General features: G+C 36.7%; 1 protein-coding gene across 1 annotated transcript in view; it reads left to right on the forward strand.

Annotated features, from left to right (window-relative positions):
- Positions 1–20,338, forward strand: part of LOC135774533 (LHFPL tetraspan subfamily member 7 protein) — a 143,993-nt gene extending 123,655 nt beyond the window's left edge. The window contains exon 3 of the mRNA XM_065284657.2: positions 18,640–20,338. Coding sequence (XP_065140729.1) covers positions 18,640–18,866 — 227 coding nt within the window. The 3' untranslated portion in view covers positions 18,867–20,338. The remainder of the gene's footprint in view (positions 1–18,639) is intronic.
- The last annotated feature ends 7 nt before the right edge of the window (positions 20,339–20,345 follow it).

Genomic DNA, 20,345 nt, shown 5'->3' on the forward strand with positions numbered 1-20,345 from the left:
TACAGGGTGAATGGACATAAAGATAACCATTTGGTTATACTTGTAAATTGACTGAATATGTTGCAGTATGAAAGGATACCTGCTAGTAAAAGCAATTAGGAAGACAGATGGGCTGTGACACAGAGATAAATGTGTAGCGCTCAAGTATGTCTTAAACTAAATGATCAATGCATATATGTCCTCAGTCTTATTCAGGTGACTGGCTGACCATTTCCGTTGATGCAAACGACCGGTTAAGCATGCTCCGAAAATCACATACCTCATGAATACAGGAATACAGCTGATGAATTTTAAATGGCATTGCACACATAGGCAATTAATCACCACATAGGATTTTGATTTACGATGCAAATTATACATGGAGTGAATATGTTTTGGAGTTATCTCTCTTTCTCTCTCTCTCTTTTATATACGTATATTTATCTATGGACAGTGTGCTCAGCATTTTTATTTATCAGTGGTAGCATTGTCTTGAGTGTAACAGTAATGGATATTTACTACATGGAAATGTTCAGTTGCAAAGTGAATACCGGTTACTTAGTGCACTTAGTCTGCATTTTTCACCTTGAACCCTACTCTCATGGTTTATTGTATACTACACAGTTGTATAGTAGGGCATAAGTATGCAGAATGGGACACACCCCATGCATTATGTTCCAGTTCTTAATATAGTTACCAGCCAACTGTGAAGTAACTGATTTTAATCTCATTTGAATAATTTAACCTTAATTTTAAATTTCAAAGCCTAAATTAGGACCCTGTATATACTGGTACACTAAACTGATGATATTCTGTTAACACTCTGGGGTCGACGGTGGCGCGGGCGCCGCAAACTCTTTATTTTTCAATCACTCCGCAAAGAGACTTAAATTACTCTGCTGATTTTTGACATACAGATATGATTTATTTACAGATATGAGCCAAACAGGAACAGGTATCGACTGACGATGATAACTCAAATAAATGCAAGTAAATGGTTCTTGTTAATATATACACTCACCTAAAGGATTGTTAGGAACACTTGTTCAATTTCTCATTAATGCAATTATCTAATCAACCAATCACATGGCAGTTGCTTCAATGCATTTAGGGGTGTGGTCCTGGTCAAGAGAATCTCCTGAACGACATGGGAAAGCAATTTTGAGCGTGGCTTGTTTGTTGGTGCCAGACGGGGCCAGTCTGAGAATTTCACAATCTGCTCAGTTACTGGGATTTTTCACGCACAACCATTTCTAGGGTTTACAAAGAATGGTGTGAAAAGGGAAAAACATCCAGTATGCGGCAGTCCTGTGGGCGAAAATGCCTTGTTGATGCTAGAGGTCAGAGGAGAATGGGCCGACTGATTCAAGCTTATAGAAGAGCAACTTTGACCCGTTTCAACTGAGGTATGCAGCAAAGCATTTGTGAAGCCACAACACGCACAACCTTGAGGCGGATGGGCTACAACAGCAGAAGACCCCACCGGGTACCACTCATCTCCACTACAAATGAGAAAAAATTTGCACGAGCTCACCAAAATTGTTGCCTGGTCTGATGAGTCTCGATTTCTGTTGAGACATTCAGATGGTAAAGTCAGAATTTGGCGTAAACAGAATGAGAACATGGATCGATCATGTCTTGTTACCACTGTGCAGGCTGGTGGTGTAATGGTGTGGGGGATGTTTTCTTGGCACACTTTAGGCCCCTTAGTGCCCATTGGGCATCATTTAAATGCCACAGCCTACCTGAGCATTGTTTCTGATCATGTCCATCCCTTTATGACCACCATGTATCCATCATTCTCTGCAATGTGAAAAATTTGGTTTTTCAGATTTTGTGCCGTAAATAGCAAGTTTTATTACAATAATGCTGCCCCTTAACTATCCAAACATGGCACTGCTATTTAGTGCAGAGAATAGAAAAATATTTGACAGCACAATTGAGTTTCAATTTCAACTACCATTATGGCGATTCGTGTTTGAATTTAATCAACTCATTTGCATTTAAAAGGACACACCCAAAAAACGGCAAATTTTTGCTCGCACCTACTAAGTGGCAATTTTAACATGCTATAATAGGTATTTTGAGCTAAACCTTCACATAGAAATCTCATAATATGACCCCTTTAAAATGTATCAGTAGATATTTACTTGCACCTGGCTTGTTGAAGAGCTGCATACTTCAGATACAGATTGCATTGAAACATTCAGGTCCTTGTGAAGTGTTTTGCTACATTCAGATCTGTCTTATTTGTCCAAACACTCTAACAAGCTCTTTTTTCTGTTTCTCTCACTTTATCCTTTATCTCTCCTGTCTTTCATTGGGCCTTTATAGCATTTTATATGCTGTGTGGTTCACTCCGTCTCTCTCTCTCTCCCTCGCTCGCTCGCTCTCTTTCACTCTGATGACCCTTATAACAAATGAGTAAGGCAGACAGTAAACACTTCAGATGTAATTATGATTGTAGTGAGCTCAGAAAATCAGACTCATCTCGCTGGAATTTAACAAATGCAGTTATTAGATGTAGCCTTTCACATGTAGACCTTGACTTTTCTGCGTTATAAAACATTATGCACATGCCACGATTACATTTTCTCCATTTTAGATCTATATTTTTGTTCCTCAGCTTCTATATTGAAAACATAATATATAATGTTCAACAAACACACTAAGCTATGAATATCTGTCGAGCCTGTAATGTAAAGCAATATCATACAAGACGAAGCTTCTCTCTCGTCTTTCTCAGACCGATTGAAAGAGACAGACAGAAAGAAAAAGAGAGAGAGAGAGGTCAACTGCCCGCCTGCACAGGGAAATGAAAATAGCTCCCAGTCCACCTTCAATGAATAGCAATTACCGAGAGATGTCCGCCGTGTGCCTGCCACATCTCCACCTCGCTCTCAGAAATGAGCTGCAGGATGATGGAAGTGTTTGGGTGTGCATGCTGAGGTCCAAATGTATGAGACCTCAAGTGAATGATTATAGTTTGCAGTCTTTTATCAGTTAAAAGGAATTTGTGAATAGTTTTCAATATAAAAAATTAACACAAAAACACTCTAGTATTTCAGCTTATTATGCAGACAGACTAGAAATCATTTGTAGGTTAACTTCAGTGTCAAATAGGGATGTTCATTTCAGTTCATTTTCCCGACAGACAACCGCAGCTTGATAACCGAACATTAACCGTTAACTGATTATTTTAATATTAAATTGTCACTGAATAAAAATACAGTTGATGGTTGTTTGTTACTCGGTAAAAACAATACAAACATTTTATTTAATTTGTTCATGCAAACAGCAGCAACAGATCAACAACAGAACCAGGATTTATACATTATTCATTACATTATAAAAGAGCCAGAAATCAGTCCAGAGGATTAATATCCAAAGAGGGCAGATTGTCTTTTTTTCATTTACCACAGTGGCAATTTATAAAGCAAGACACGTTTCAAAAAGTTTTGCGTCCTCTTTCTCTGTTCGTGAGAGCTGTTTATGGTCAAAGGCGATCAGCGAAGGTGTGTCCGGATGCATGCAACGGAAACGTTGTGTCACAGTGTCCCTAACACATGCTCCGGTCTTCCATCTGATTGGCTGACGATCGCACTGCCGCTTAAAAAGTTGAGAAATGTTTAACTGTGGGTTCACACCAGAAGCGAGTTCAACGATTTGCATGAGTAGATTACATACAAAGTCAAGGCAAAGACGTGATTAGATGCGTGATGTGAATGATGCTATATGGGTGGCGCATTTACCGCGCTATTCGCCTCAAACGTGTCTTCGCCCAAGTTGAAAATATTCAACTTGAGCGAAAAATTTGCATAACATGAAGTTAAATTCGGCGAGTAATCTAAAGCGAGTAACGTTAGTAATCCAAACATTATTTTAAGTACAGACCTCTGTACATTTTTCATATTAAGAAATGAAAAAGTTCACTGAATGACTAATTACTGTAGTTATATAAAATGACTCACATCGCCATCCACGTATATAATTATGTTTGGACAATTTTAAGTTTAGCGTAAAATGACGGAGATTGGCTCAAGTATGACGCTGGAGACCACAGGTGCAACCTTTACGTATATGTATAAAATATTCTTTAGATGTAGTATTAAATGTTTTAGCAATCAAAGTGACGCTTTGGGGAATTATAAATAAAAGTGAGAATGTGCAGGTTATTGTTAGCAATGTCTCTGATTTATTTCTGAAAGACAAGGGGCCCCGTTTTTAACGATCTGAAACGCAAGTGTGAAGCGCAAAACGCAAGTGACTTTGTGGGCGGATCTTGGGCGCTGTTGCTATTTTCCCGGCGGGAGAAATAACTCTTGCGCCAGGCGCAAATCAATAAGGGGTTGGTCTGAAGTAGGTTCATTATTCATAGGTGTGGTTTGGGCGTAACGTCAAATAAACCAATCAGAACGTCATCCAACATTCCCTTTAAACGCAAGGGCGCAAGTTCCATGGCGGGTTGCTATTATTATGACGGATTTACCAGGCGCACGCCAGGAGCGGTTTACAGCCGAGGAGACCGACGTTCTTGAAAGAGCAGTCAAAGGCAGAGAAGTTGTTTTGTATGGGGATGGGAGAAACCCGCCCAAATCAGCGTAGGTTAAACAGGCGTGGGAGGAAATAGCCACAGTCTCATCAGCATCTCCATCGTTGCGCCAAGCGCTACAATAATGTCAGGAGACGGGGGAATCCCAAGCTTGCCAGCATAAATCAGGCACGCCGTGTAACGGGAGGTGGATCTGCCTCTACACAGACGCCAGCAGAGGACATCGCTTCGTCCACCCTCACCGCTGAAAGGGTTTGGGGGCTTTGAGATCGGACCCAAGAAACGCAAGCAGTCCAACCCCAAAGTACACTTACAAATCAAGTTCATATACATTAAGGTTTCTTATGAAAACATTTTAATTATTATTTACATAAAATAAACGTAATACAGCCACTCAACAAACTTATGAAAATATTTTAATCGTTATTTGCATGAGAATTTTTTAACGCCGCCACACAATAAATAAATACTATCACCACAACTATGATTCCCCTTATCTCGTGTATTGATATTTTTTATTGTAACAATTTATGATTTGCAAAAAGCGTTGTGCACGCTATACATTATGGTCAAGCATGCGCCCTTAAAATAGCATAATGAACAACGCGCAACGCGCCACTGACTTTAGACTAGTTTTTTTGGTCAGTGCCGCAGTTGTTTTTTGAAACTGGAAAAAAGCATCAGGGATGGTTTGCGCCGGAACACGCCTCCTTTTTTGCGCTGAACCGCCCAGGGAGCGCAAGTTCATTCCCTAGTTTGCAGACGTGCGTCTGTGGAGGGAAAAACCCGCTGTGCGCCGGTGCAAAATACGAATGATACATGCGTCACTGACAAAGTCAATTGTGCTGGGTGCAAGATAGGGCCCAAGGTCTGAACTTATTTTTTTCTTTATGGTCTATTTTGTTAATATCTGGCAACACGGGGTGAGTAGTAAATTGAGTGTTGGCCTTTTAACAGGGAAGAACCATGAACCAGGGACAATCAGGAATGTTTTGGATCCACAATTATAATGTTGTGCTGGACCGCATGAATTCTAGTGGCAACCTGTTGCATCTGTTAAAAAAAAGTGAATAAAAGAAAGAGACACGACAAACAGTTTACGAAAAAACAAAAGCAGGAACAGTGCTACAAAAAAGTCATTTTGATGTATTGCAGCTTCGCCGAGACGTAATTAAACAATATTTCTGGGCTGTGCCGGAGCCCTTCAGCATATGCTGTATGTCACCCGCTTCATCATTGACATCCACACAGCCTCAGCAAATAAGCGCAAGCAGTGAAAATGCAGATTTATTGGACATTTATATATTTATAACGTTCTTATATAATTCAACACGGAAAACAGATCCTTTACCGTTGGCTATATCTTCTGTATTCATGACACTTTTGCTACTCTGTTAACTGCAATTTGAATTACAGTCCGAGAATTTACCGCCGACCTTTGCACTGATTCATCATATTGATTTAACACTTTAACTTTAACACTTTACAATAAGGTTGTAGTTGTTAACATTAGTTAATGCATTTGTTAACATGAAATGACAGTGAACAAAACTGATCAACAGCATTTAATATTGATTTTAGTATTTACTAATATTGAACACTTTTAAAATCTGAAGGTAATGTATAATAAACTATCATGAACAATTGTATTAACTAACATTTATACAGAATTATAAATGCTAAAAAACGATATTACTTATTGTTAGTAAATGTTAGCTAATGCATTTACTAGGGTTAATCCATTTACTAAGTGTTAACAGGAAAATATATACCTGCACTGTCAAAAAATTGTGTTACTGTGTGGTTTGTAGTTCAGTTTAGTTTTTACTGCATCGCTCTGTTGTTGTGAGGTCGAATTATCGAAATATCGTAGTAAAGAACTCTCCCCCAAATCTCTTTTATATTCTAGTCCCTGTACGGCTGTGATTCGTCTGTCAGTAAACGTCTATGATATTTATGCCCTGCTTTATTTTCCAGTAAATTCCAGAGTAAAGTAAAATATTTTGATGATGTATTTTTGTTAGCAAAACCCAGAAGCGAGTTAGCCTTTTAGCACTTTCGATTCTATCTTCCCAAAGTCAATGGGTTTTTTTAATGGGGTTTTGGTTAAATGCCTTCAATAAGATCTTGGTAATACCCTCACTCGTGACTTTAAAGTTTTTATGTGTCTTTAAAAGGGTGATTGCTAACAAATGGCTACATGGGACTACAGACTTTGACAGGGACTTTAAACGTCATCACACATGAAGATCTCAAAAACAATGCAACACAGGCAAAATATCCAACAAAGATTCATCCACGAATATTTCCTTATCAGAAAAGATGTTTCTAAATGTGTTTAACCCTTTACCTGGCACAGCCCTTTTTGAGTTAGGGGGGAGGTGATGCACCCCTTCAAATTAATACAACTTGGTCTAGAAGCCTAATTTTGTTCTTGTTTTAAAGAAGACACAAGTTTTTTACGGAAGTGTCTGGAGGTGAAAATATTAAATTAAAAAAATTGGGATAGCAGTTTAAATGTATTGTAAAAAAATAAAAATTATGCAATATAGTACTATTTTAAACATAAAATTATAAAAAATAGGTTTGTGTTGGTTTGCTCTTGTCAAAAAATAATAAATAACAGTCACTGCATAATTATTACTACTAAAGTGTTTTGAAATGTGAAAACTACATTCTTAGCCTTTTCAACAATATATAGTTTGTCGTAATAGATTTACATGAAAAATATTGAAGTAAACTTGGGTGTCCCGCCAGCGGGTTAAGTTTGAAAGAGCTGTCCGAAGCTTTGTGGTTATGTTGATGTCAAGAGACCATGTTGTAGTTTGCTTGTATCCTAGATTTTTATTTCTAGTAAACTCATTTAGACTTCAAAATTCATAAAAATGTATCAAGTTTATCTTTTCGGACAAACATGCGTCACAAGTTTTGTTAAACACGGAGCTTATTTTTGTGATAGTCCTAAAGTATGTGGGAAAAATGAAGGGGCTTTTTGACGAGGGAACGAGCTAACTTCCAGGTTGGTCTACAAAAATAAGTCATCCCTGTGGCTTTCTATAAGTGGTACACTGTAAAAAAAACTTTGCTGCCTTAAATTTTTTTGTTGAATCAACTCAGATTTACAAGTCATTTCAACTTACTATTATTTATTTTGACAAGAGATGAGTTGTTATAACTACAGGTGAGTTGTTATAACTTATAACATTAAGTTGACTTTTCTCAACTATATTTTATAAGTTGTGACAACTCATCTCTGTTGACATGACTTGTAAATCTGAGTTGATTTAACAAAGAGTTTTAAGGCAGCAAAGTATTTTTGCATGCATGCCTTAGGAAGAACAGTAATAATAAAGAAACATTTGCCCAGATTTCAGATGAACAGGCACCTGTTGAAAATGAGGGCGATGACTCTCATAGACATACAGGCACATTTTGATATTTTGTCTGTGTGTTCATGTGAGTGAGTGTGGCTACATTAAGCTTGTGGATATCTGCAAGCTTCGAAGCAGGGTTGCAGAGCAGATAAGTACGACAACATTCGTCACTATATTTAAAATTTCTTTTTTTGTCTCTTTTGTGTGTGTGTTCGTGAGTAAATTGCCGGTGCCAGTAATCATGGAAAGATGGTGATTCCTAACTGATAAAGCCTGTTATGACAAGTTAGACAAACATGCTGCGATCCAAATGAGTTCCCTATGGAGGCAACCTTTTAAGGTTACGTTTAAATGACAACAATGTACTTAAAACTCAAGTTTTTCCTTTGCATCATTTGTGTACTGACGTCCTCAAAATCCGACACACAGATCTGCAAAAAAGACTAAGAACACGGTATCATGGATGTCTGGCCAGTAGTAGATGATGTCACACATTTCCTGAACACCTAACACGAATGCGCATGACATCACAGTTGTCGCGAATTTGCGATTTTCAAAAAAATGCACTTTAAAAGCCTTTTTCAAAAGTTTGCATTTTCATCTTGATATTGTCATATATAAACAAACTGTCAAACGAATAAAGTTTTCTGTTTTCTGTTTAAAACCAGGGTTCCCACAGGTCCTTGAAAGTTTGTGAATCTGGGGGAAAAAATTCAAGGCCCTGGGAAGTTTTTGAAAATATACATACATAGATACAGGTCATTGAAAGTGCTTGAATCTATTTTAAAAAATCCATATTATTACCTGTGTAGTGTAGGATAATATCATAAAAATTCTAGACTTTTTAAGCACAATTGCTAAACTGTTCACTTTAAATGCTTATATGTTTTGTATGCAAATGTTGATTCATCCCAAAAGGCTTTTTTGCATAGTTGTGTTTGACACATGAAAACGTCTCGGGTTACGTATGTAACTGTTGTTCCCTGAGAAGGGAACGAGACGCTGCGTCTCCCTTGCCATACTTCCTGCGTCCCTGCAATGCCGTTTATGGCAATATATAGATAGCAATATACTTCCTGGCTCCCGCATCACCATGTCTTTGTCGTTAAGCCTCACCATTGGTTGAATTTGATATACACATTCAGACCCCTGGAGGCCTCCACAAATTGTCACCGCAGTGACGCAGCGCGAGTTCCCTCGAATGAGAACTGTAACAATGTATCTTAAAAGGGTAACACAATGTAACCTTGCTCTCACTTGAAATGTGTTTTGAAATTTTGGTGCACACCCAAGTGCGATTGATGCCAGAGTTCAGTTCGTTTGGATTATGTGAACAGTTTCGAAAAGCAGTGGTCATGGGTTACGGTACGTTTGTACTGTGGTACGGTTTGCTGCTGATATGAACGCAATCCGCATAAGTTAACCGCTATTACTGATGCGCACGGGCGTGTTTTTGCTCAGTTGGTTTATAAGTATTGCAGCATTAGCTTAGCAACATGCTAATGTAAAACTTTTGAAAACAATTGCATTTTGAGTTTTTTCGTGTGGAACATCATTTGTACCCTAGTAGGCAGTTGCCTGTTAGCAGTAAGCACTGAAACAGCTTAATAGGTACAGAGCTTTAATGTAAACATCCATCTTTCATTCTCCGTACACCCGCACCTCTCAATTTTAATTCACTCCAGTCCTCTGCTCTCGCTAGCACTAACCAGATCACAACATCCCTGTCCTAGTGTTAATTCATTTTAAGAGAGATAGTCCAGGCCAACTAACTCATTTTGGAGCAAAAAATAGAAGTAATTGTAAAAGAATTTTTTTCAGCATAGATCATTTCTATGAGGTGTCCAGAACAACATACTAAAAGTCCTAAGAAATCCTAGTTGAGGAAATATGTTAATTTCTCATCAATCCGAAATGTGTGCCAATAAGGCCAGACTACAATACACCCCAATGGGGCTATTTTTTCCTTTACTCCTATCAAAATGAAACTTTACACAATGAAAGTACCCATGAAAAGTAAATTTTTTTGTATTACAAGTTGCTTTGAAAATTAAATTTAATATGCATATGAGCTATACACTAATCGAATATGCCCAAAATACACCCAAAAGTAACTTTTTGGTATTACAAGTTTCTTTTGAAATGAATTTGAATATCCACATGAGCTTTACACTTATTTAATATGTCCTAATTTGCATAGGCAGAAACATCATTCATATGTTTGATAAATATATCAGCCCAATGTTCATCCAATCATCCTGCTGCTTTTAGACTGGCCTCTAACCTGAAAACTGCCTGGCTTGGTAAGTCCTGCCAGCTGTATAACCCCCACCGGTATAATCTTCAGGGTCACGGAGTAACACAAGCCTGAACAGAAGGGGAGAGTTGTGTTTTTTGTGTGTGTTTTTGTTATTACATTTTTTTATGTTTTTTATCCAGCCTGGATCCTCAACCCCTTCTCTGTGGCTTTTGGTTCGGGCACCCCCATATCATTTCCTGGTTTGTTCTTTACTTGGTTCTTCCACTCTGGGTTATATTCATCTGATAAAATTGCCTAACTAAAGCAATCTGAATTGCAGCACTAGCAAAATCTGTACAATTTAAATGCATGTTAAGCTAAAAAATAGATCAATACAGTAAATTTATTAACAAAACACAAGAAAGACTGATTCCTTTTTTCTTAAGGTCACTAGTATAACAGCATAAATGTACCTGAGGTTTCCTTGCAGCATTGATATGGGTAAAAAAAATTGCATTACAAAATACATTCATTACAATGCAGTGCAATTGGCCATTTATTTTGTTGGGGCACTATTATGAGTCAGTGCTGAAACAATTTATATAAAATCCTCTTATGTTTCAGAATTTAAATGACATTTTTATTAAGAATGTGTAATTGATTGTTTTCCATACTTACATTTTAATTAGGGAACGAAAACCTATACCATATTATAGATTTTTATTTAAAAGCAACTAAATGATTTCAGACTTTTTCCATTCAAGATGACACATCGAGCTCTTCAAACAATCCAACCACAATCATTTTGAGGCTGTAATTCTACATCTCGTCTATTTGGCATAGGAAAGGGATGGCACTGAAAAAAGTAAAGAATGACACGAGCTTTCTCAAACAAGCTAAGGTGTTTAGCCAGTCACAGGAAAATGTGGGAAAAGGCATCATCATTGCAGGTGAAAAAGCTCTAGTATCACTGTATGGGGGCAAAAGGATGAATCACTGGACATGCTGAGATAACAGGCAATTCTTTATTAAAGTAACTCAGAACTCATCTCCAGTGGAAGCTCAATCTCTTCCTCCAACGTCAGCAGCTGCAAAGTTCCATAGTCGTTGGGTCTTTTACCAAATGATGAAGTGGAAAGGGGGAAGTGAACCTATGGACCCAAAACCTTGGGGGTGCCATGTTTTGGATGGGAGATTAATGCCAATAATGACTGATCAGCCAAGCAGCGTAACGAGCCAACACCATGTCAATTTTTTCCCAGGCTGGGAGGACCAGCTTAAACCAGCTACTGCCACCTTAAATCAGCAAAAACCAGTTACCCGCTTATGCTGGTCTTAGCCGAATTTTTGTTAATCACTGCTGTGACTAAACCAATACGCATAGGTCTAAAAGGTACCAAATTGTGAAAAGCGCTATATAAATAAAATTGAATCGAAAAAAATTAAATACATAAATAAGATGCTCACTTACATTTTAGGCTATAGCGTTACATTATAACCACATTATACTTTATAGCGGCATTTTCCGGGCTTCAGATCTGGATGGCATGATGCACACAGCAGCTCTAAACTTCAGCTCAATCATTACATTTGCAGAAAGATTGATCCATACCATTTAAAATCATGTTTACTTACTGCTGCACTTTTGGAGTTGATAGTTACGTCCACTGTAGTTGCAAGAAAGACTGCAGCACAAAGAGATGCACATGCAAAAAACATGGACCCCCTTGCACTAACATTTGTGGAAAATGTTGTGGTAATAGCTGTACAAACTCACAGTTGCCTGATTTATCAGATGAATATGACCCAGAGGGGAAGAACTAAGCAAAGAACAAACCAGGAACTGATATAGGAGGTGCCAGAACCATGAGCCACAGAGAAGGGGTCGAGGATCCAGGCTGGATTTAAAAAAAGATGTAAAAACAAAATCACCAAAAAACAAAAACACGAAAAAGGCCTCCCCTTCTGTTGCTACCTTGTTGTGGTGGGGAGGCTTGTGTTCCTCCGTGACCCTGAAGATTATACCGGTGGGGGTTATACAGCTGGCAGGAACTACCAAGCCAGGCAGTTTTCAGGTTAGAGGCCAGTCTAAAAGCAGCAGGATGATTGGATGAACATTGGGCCGATATATTTATCATATGAATGATGTTTCTGCCTATGCAAATTAGGACATATTAAATAAGTGTAAAGCTCATGTGGATATTCAAATTCATTTCAAAAGAAACTTGTAATACCAAAAAGTTACTTTTGGGTGTATTTTGGGCATATTCGATTAGTGTATAGCTCATTTGCATATTAAATTTAATTTTCAAAGCAACTTGTAATACAAAAAAATTTACTTTTCATGGGTACTTTCATTGTGTAAAGTTTCATTTTGATAGGAGTAAAGGAAAAAAATAGCCCCATTGGGTTGTACTGTAGTATGGCCTTATTGACACACATTTCGGATTGATGAGAAATTAACATATTTCCTCAACTAGGATTTCTTAGGACTTTTAGTATGTTGTTCTGGACACCTCATAGAAATGATCTATGGTGAAAAAAATTCTTTTACAATTAGTCTGTCGTAAAACGCTATTTTGCCTGGACTAAGAGACAGAGGTTAACTGAAGGAACGGGGATGCGGGGAGACAGAAGACCTGTAATGCAGTCATCAAGCGGATCTAGGAAAACTCCTGGTGGATGCTCGGACAGAATCTGGGTGACTTTCATTTTTGTCTAATGAACTTCAAATGCATTAGGGAATAGTTAGCGTGCCTGCCAACGGCTCAAAGACAGGACCTAAATCAGCCCCTTTTTAAATATAGGACTGAATCACCAAGAGAATTATGTGTAATAAAGTTTTGCTTGCCATTTATTTGTCTGGTGTTGTAGCGATAGTATAATGCAATATGACACAGTGGAGGTTTATTCGATAAGACATGCATTATTACTGATCCACATACACGGATCTGGGCAAGACAGTATAGTCCAGGGAATGTTAGGGATTGCAGTCTTCTACACTTTCCCTTCCCCACATACTTTTTTAGTTACATTGTAATGTTAGATAATTAGGCGGTATAGCCCATAAGGCAAAAAATACATTTTAAATACATTTTTGTAAAAAGTGAAGCATAATTAAATATATTTTTGAATTGGAAAATATATTTAGTGTTAACCTTAATATATCAACTTATATTTCTATATGTATTTCAAGTGCAAACAAATCCAAAAATGTCTAATTTTAGAATCCATATGGCAAGAAATATATTCTTGGACAAAATATATTTTAAATATGCTAAATACAAGTCAATTTTAAAAGTATATTTTGAAGTTGAAAATATATTATCTTTACATTTTTTGTAACATTAAAAATAAGTTTTTCCTTTCAATGCGTAAACATATTTCCTTGGTTTGAAGTACTGTATATGGAGGGCTAAATATATATTTTAAATACTTTAAAATATATTTATTTTTATAAATATATTTCAAAATATATTGGTGAAAAATCTTAGATTTCAACAATTATATATTTTTTATTATTTATTGTATATTTTAAAGGAGACATCATAAAAATCTGACTTTTTCCATGTTTAAGTGCTATAATTGGGTCCCCAGTGTTTCTATCAACCTATAAATTGTGATAAAGATCAACCTAGTAACTTAGTTTTAATTAACTAGAGTAACTAGAGCATGTGAAAAATAGGTCATTCAAATTTGGCTCCCCCTGTGATGTCAGAAGGGGATAATACCGACCCTAATCTGCACTATCCAACCACGGCACTCCCATTTAGTGCAGAGATCAGCTCATTTGCATGTTAAAGGACACACCCAAAACGGCACATTTTTAAATGCAATAATAAATTATTTGTGGGGTATTTTGAGCTAAAACGTCATATACGTACTCTGGGGACACCAAAGTCTTAAAATATATTTTTTACAGTATCGGAGTGGCACAGCGAGTAGCACTTTTGCCTCACAGCAACAAGGTCACTGGTTCGAGCATGCATATGTAACGTTTTACTGTAAAATGTTACCTTTACTGATGAAGCTGTACAGTATTATAACTCTGAGTTGGTGACACTGACTTCATAGAATCCAATAACTTGCCATTATGAGAGGCAGTGGAGCAGACCAAAGACATATTGGGTGGGCAGATTCAGGGTTTAAACCTCAAAAGGCAAGTGCCATCAGCAAGTGTTATTACACTATTCACTGAATGTCATCATCAGATCATTTGTCACACAGTCACAAATCACCAGTGGATTACAGCAGTGGGCACAAGATGTGTTTACTGTAAGTGTGGTTAGTCAACCCTGCCCAACAAGTAATGAGGTCCTGTTGCTGAGGTTTTTGATTGAGAAATATGACAGATAATACACGCCACACAAATCAGTAAACATTTTTAAATCAGAGGAGAAATAGGATATTCATGCATGGATATAGTTTATTATTAAGATACAAATATCTTTGCTGCCTTAATTTTTTTTGTTAAATTAACTCAAGTAATGTCAACTTACTATTATTTATCTTGACAAGATATGAGTTGCTACAACTTATAAAATGAAGTTGACTTTTTTCAACTATATTTTATAAGTTATAACAACTCATCTGCAGTTATAACAACTCATCTCTAGTCAAAATAAACAATATTAAGTGAAATTACTTGTAAATGTGAGTAGATTCAAGGCAGCAAATAATTTTTTACAGTATGCTGTTTTGAATATAGTTACAGCTGAGGAGGCGATGTGAAGGACCAACACAAACTTATTGGATTTTGCATGTATTTTACAAGATGGCTAATATGTATTAATTGATGCAATTAAATGTGTTTTAGGATTTGCTTTGGAAATATGACATTGGTTTAGAGGCGTGGTTAGGGTTGATTTTTTATGTTTTTGCACTTCGTATGAATTTAAAATATGTTTTTAAAATACATACGAATGCCCATGAGATCAGGTTGGCGTAACTGTCCACAACATGCAATCTGTGCCACTACTGTAGCTTGTACTGCTTAAAGCCCATGTCAGGTCCAATATTTATTTTTATTCTTTCTATTAATTTTATATTTATTTAATATATTATGTTCTCAGTTTGTGACACCAGAGTGCTGGGCAACGACTAATCACGATTAATCGCATACAAAATAAAAGTGATTTTGTGCATAATATATCTGTGTGTAATTATTATGTATATTTAATCACAAACACATACATATATTAATTTCAGATTTTATATATATATATATATATATATATATATATATATATATATATATATATAATATAGAATATATAAAAATATAAATATATATACACATGTAAATGTTTCTTAAATACATACATGAATGTGTGTGTATTTATATATAGCCTACATAATAATTACGCACAGCACACACTCATATTTTATGCCAAAAATCACTTTATTTTGTATGTGATTAATCATGATTAATCTTTGCCACGCACGATTAAAAGCCAAATAAATAAAATAAACTCTTTGAAAAACTGCCAGGAACAAACGTTGGGGGCGTGTCCACTGTCAGCGCTGAAACCACACCCACTCACGGGAAAGCTTCAGCCTCTCTCAACTTTCAAATACCGCTGCAACCTGAATGGATGCTTGCGATTGTGTTAGGGGCGGGGCCATGTTCAGTTCGGCTTCAGTGCATCATCGAGACACCTTTTTAGCCCCGCCCAAATAATCCTGAACACAGAAATGTGGAAAAACTGTTTAACAGTGTAACTCCACAATTCAGTATTACTTCAGTCTACAGTCTTCATTTCATTTCTAACATTTTTTGTTTAGAATCAATTCTCTGAAATGATTTATGGGACTTTTAACTATGAGCGTATTTGTAAATATAACCATATTAAACCCTGTGGACTCTTTATCATACCAAGAATGCAACCCCGAGCATTGAAAGCTCTTGCAAAGAACACTTGTTATTTAATTTAGCCTCATACTATAAGTTGTGGAAAGTGAATAGCTTGTTGAATGTCATTGAATGTCAGGAGTAAACATAGCGGCTATTTCAGCCTGCAGAAGCTGCGGCTTTATGTGGACACAGTCACAGATGAGACGTATTGAGAGCTATTATGGCGTCATTAGCCGAACAGCTTTGAGATGTCAAGGCCCTGCTAATAAACACAAGCCAGTGTAGCAACAGCTGGGTCCTGCTTCATTAACCTGAAGGAAACACGGCAGTGTTGAGGGACCGAGGAAGAATATTATATTAGAATGGATGAACTGAGATCCTTTCAAATAGCCATACACTCTTGCAGTATAATAATAAGATACTGTGCTGCTGTCATTGTCCTGCTGCTTTTATTCGAATAAAATGAAATGTTTGGTGACACTGTACTGTAGATGTCCAATTCTGCACATTTACAAATGAAGTCTCTTGCCAGCATGGACAGTGGCTGCAACCGGATCTCACTGATGCATTTACTCCTCAGTCTTTATAGTAAAGATCTCCTCGTTCAATAGACTTCAAATGATTTTAACACTTGACACATGGCAAGTGAAGGCTAGAGCGATCGCCTAGAGGACTTGCTATCCTAATGGCTCTGCCCCCTCATTGTAACCCTCCTGCATTCACGGACTGTCAGTCATCTGCCATATTTTCATGGTAGAATTGAAAGCAATATTCAAGGAGGACTCTGCAGCAGAAAGACAGCTTCTTACTGCCACCTTTAGCATTTTTGTTGCTACTACAGGTGACAAATCATAACCAGGGTTCACACGGTTCATGGAATTACTGGAACATCATGCACTGTAAAAAATTAATACTCTGGATTTACTTTGCATCCACTTTTTTAAGTAAGTTTGTAAGCAATTACATACATTTAAAATTCCATGTGAAACTTACTAAAAAAATGGATGCAAAAATTATGCACTATATTTTTAAGTCAATCCAGCTGTTATTTTTTTCAGTGTGGTCTTTCCCAGACAATAAAAGTCAGGGAATTTTATATATTTTTATTGTCCAAGTCCTGGAATATCAGGGATTTTTGTTTGTTGCTTTAAAAAAATTTTTTTTTATTTATCAAAATGTAATCCCATTTCTCCTATAAGGAATACCATTTACAGGTCCAAGCCTCTGCTGACTACAATTTAAAGTTTAAACAGTTGTTTTTTGACACTGTTTATTCATGCATTTAAGCTACATTTTTTAAAACTCACGGTGTACACTACATTTTCCAGGCTCACGGCATCCCGGGCATAGGTCATGGAAATTCAGCTTTTTAGTCAATAAAAGTCAGGGAAAAATCTGGGAATTTGACTTGGAGTGGGGACCCTGCATAACTGATTATGATGAATTCCCATAATGCACCACAGTCATAGTAAATTATTAATTCTTGTTAATGTGTTTAGAACAGCATTAGACATCATAAGTCAAGGCCATTTTCTTAAGCAGTTTATATTGGGAATAAACCTGTAGATGTTGCTTGTAATCTTCAAGAGAGTTTGGAAAAATACATTGTCATTGTATGGGTTTATATTATAAAAAAAAAGGGGAAAGTATTTAGTTTTACATTTTATAATATTTTCTTTTTATTAATTTTTAAACCCTTGGTATATCACATATTTGTGAATATTATATGAGACGCTGTATAATGTGCATATTTATGACCCTGCCTGTGAAAACCAAGCTAAAGTCTTTTATTTTGTTGTGATTTACATCAAATAAAATCTTCTTTATAATAATATAAAGTAGGGATGCACCGATAGGATTTTTTGGGCCGATACCGATACCGATTTAAACAGACAACTTCTGGCCGATACCGATACCGATATTAAATACTTGTATACAATACTATACAGCTGGTCTATTAGCTAGTTTATTTCTGCATCAAATTATTTTTACTAAACATGGATTTGATCTAATTAACATTCAACTGACCAACATACTGTAGAGACACACATTAAGCTTAAACAAATATAATAAGACAGCATGACAAACTTCAAAGGTGGTTTTTGCTATTCAGCATTTATTTTATTAACAACATTAACTCGTTTTTTTTACATAAAATGGATTTCTTTATGCAGTTAATTAATAGGCCGATACCGATTGTTTTTCTCATGCTATTGCCGATATGCCGATGGTTTCAAATTCATCAAAAATCGGCCGATAAATATCGGCGGCCGATACATCGGTGCATCACTAATATAAAGAGCATTATTTGAAAATGAAGAGTTTGGTTCCAAAACGCAAAAAATCAATTTTGACAAATTTTGATAAAACGTGTTATAAAATAAAATAATAATATTATTTTCGCGTTTTGGAACCAAACTCTTCAAATATAACCATGATATCTTTAATATTGACTGAGTAAGATCAGGTCAAAGATTGAAATCAATGTAAAATCAAACTTTGATGCTCCATACAAAAAAGTATAGTATATATTTTTACAATCACAATGTTTTGTTTTAATAAAAGAAAAGTTCAAAGAATTGTAAACTTCACTCAATAATAGCAATAATTAATTTGCATTTTCTGTCTCTTTCTGCTCTAGTGTTCATTATGGGAACCGGTCTGGTGGTTTACCCCTTTGGTTTCAACTCCAACCTGGTCAAGTCTTTCTGCGGCGACTCCGACATCTACAACGCGGGGGAGTGCCAGATAGGATGGGGTTACATGCTTGCAATCGTTGGTGTCATGCTCACTCTCTTCCTGCCATTTTTCGCCAAGTACGCCCCAAAAGAGCAGCTGTCACCCACTCCCTTGCCCACCCTTTTATAGAGCGTTGAAGACCACCACCTACAATAAACACCCTGTTTGCCATCCTAACTATAAAGTGAATGTTTTGATGATGGTCATTTTCTACGATTGGTAATAACGATATCATGATGATGAGCTGGACGGATGAGAGCAGAAGTAAAGCCCTAACTCTGTATTGACATTGTATGTTTCCTGTTTTTTTTCCTTATTGGAGAATGTTTTTCATCTCCTCAAGACAAACATTTATTTGGAGGATTATTTGGATTTTGGTATTTCTTGATGGAAGACTTTTAAGCACTAAAGACTGAAAATCTCAATGGACCCTAATGCAAATAGAGATGGAAACATTCCCAGTAATACACTTCCCAGGACATTTTGGCATGTAGTAAAAAGAATCTGGAAGTATCGGAAAACATGGATCAAGATGCCAAAAATGGATCCATCTTTTGTACATTTCCAGAAGCTCCTGGGTAACTCAATAATTCTGCTAGTTGGAAAGTTTTGCTTTGTACTATTTTTTATTTAGGTCATATCAGGCACCTGTTCAACACTGGAGGACCAACACTGTGGCATAACTTTTTCTGTGTAAAAGTGTGAATTTGTACTGCTTTTCCTCGTGAAAACCCTGCGAGAGCCATCTCAATGAACTGGGACGTGTCAAGCCTTGACTGCTAACATAAGCATGAATCCTGAGAAACCCAATAACTAAAACACAGTTAAACAATGTCATTCTCTAAACGTATGCCCGTTTGCGTGAATGGGAAATGCAAAGCCTCTGTATGCTTTCGTTACTGTAACACCTACTATTGCTGAATTATTCAGGATTAAATAACATCAGGAGGAAGGCAGAGACTTGTATTAACAGCTAATCTTTCTTAAAGTTGGGTTTAGTCAATACTGACTAAATTCTGACCAACTTGTGCCTTTTGACCATTGTTAGGAGTCGAGTACCATCAGGTTACGTACTTGTACTAAAACATTTTTTTGTAAATTCTTGTTATATTATCGTTGTGCGATTGTGTGCGTCTCCATTGATAATGGTGATTATGAGCTGAAAGACTGGCACTGGTGCTCCATGCCAAGCTGACATTCGGTTGTGTTTTATCATGAAAGCAAAATCTGAAACTTATTTTGTCATAATTTGTCTGTGTAAATTTGTTGTAATGTTCAAATCAAGCTAATGTGCTAATGCATTACCGCCAGGCACAGCAATACGGTGAAGCTAAAGCTTCTGTTTGGATCATTCCAGTTTGCACTTGGCTCACTTTTACTGTTGTGTCGATGCATTTCTTAATGTATCTAGACGAGATCAAATTGGCATTCCCATTGCCCCTTATTCATTAGAATGAATGAAAAAAATTCTTGATTTTTGTTAAAGGGACACTCCACTTTTTTGAAAAATGCTCATTTTCCAGCCCCCCCCCAGAGTTAAACATTTGATTTTTACTGTTTTGGAATCCATTCAGCTGATATACCTGGCAGTACCACTTTTAGCATAGT

Source organism: Paramisgurnus dabryanus, chromosome 5 (assembly GCF_030506205.2).
Source record: "Paramisgurnus dabryanus chromosome 5, PD_genome_1.1, whole genome shotgun sequence".
NCBI lineage: Eukaryota > Metazoa > Chordata > Actinopteri > Cypriniformes > Cobitidae > Paramisgurnus > Paramisgurnus dabryanus.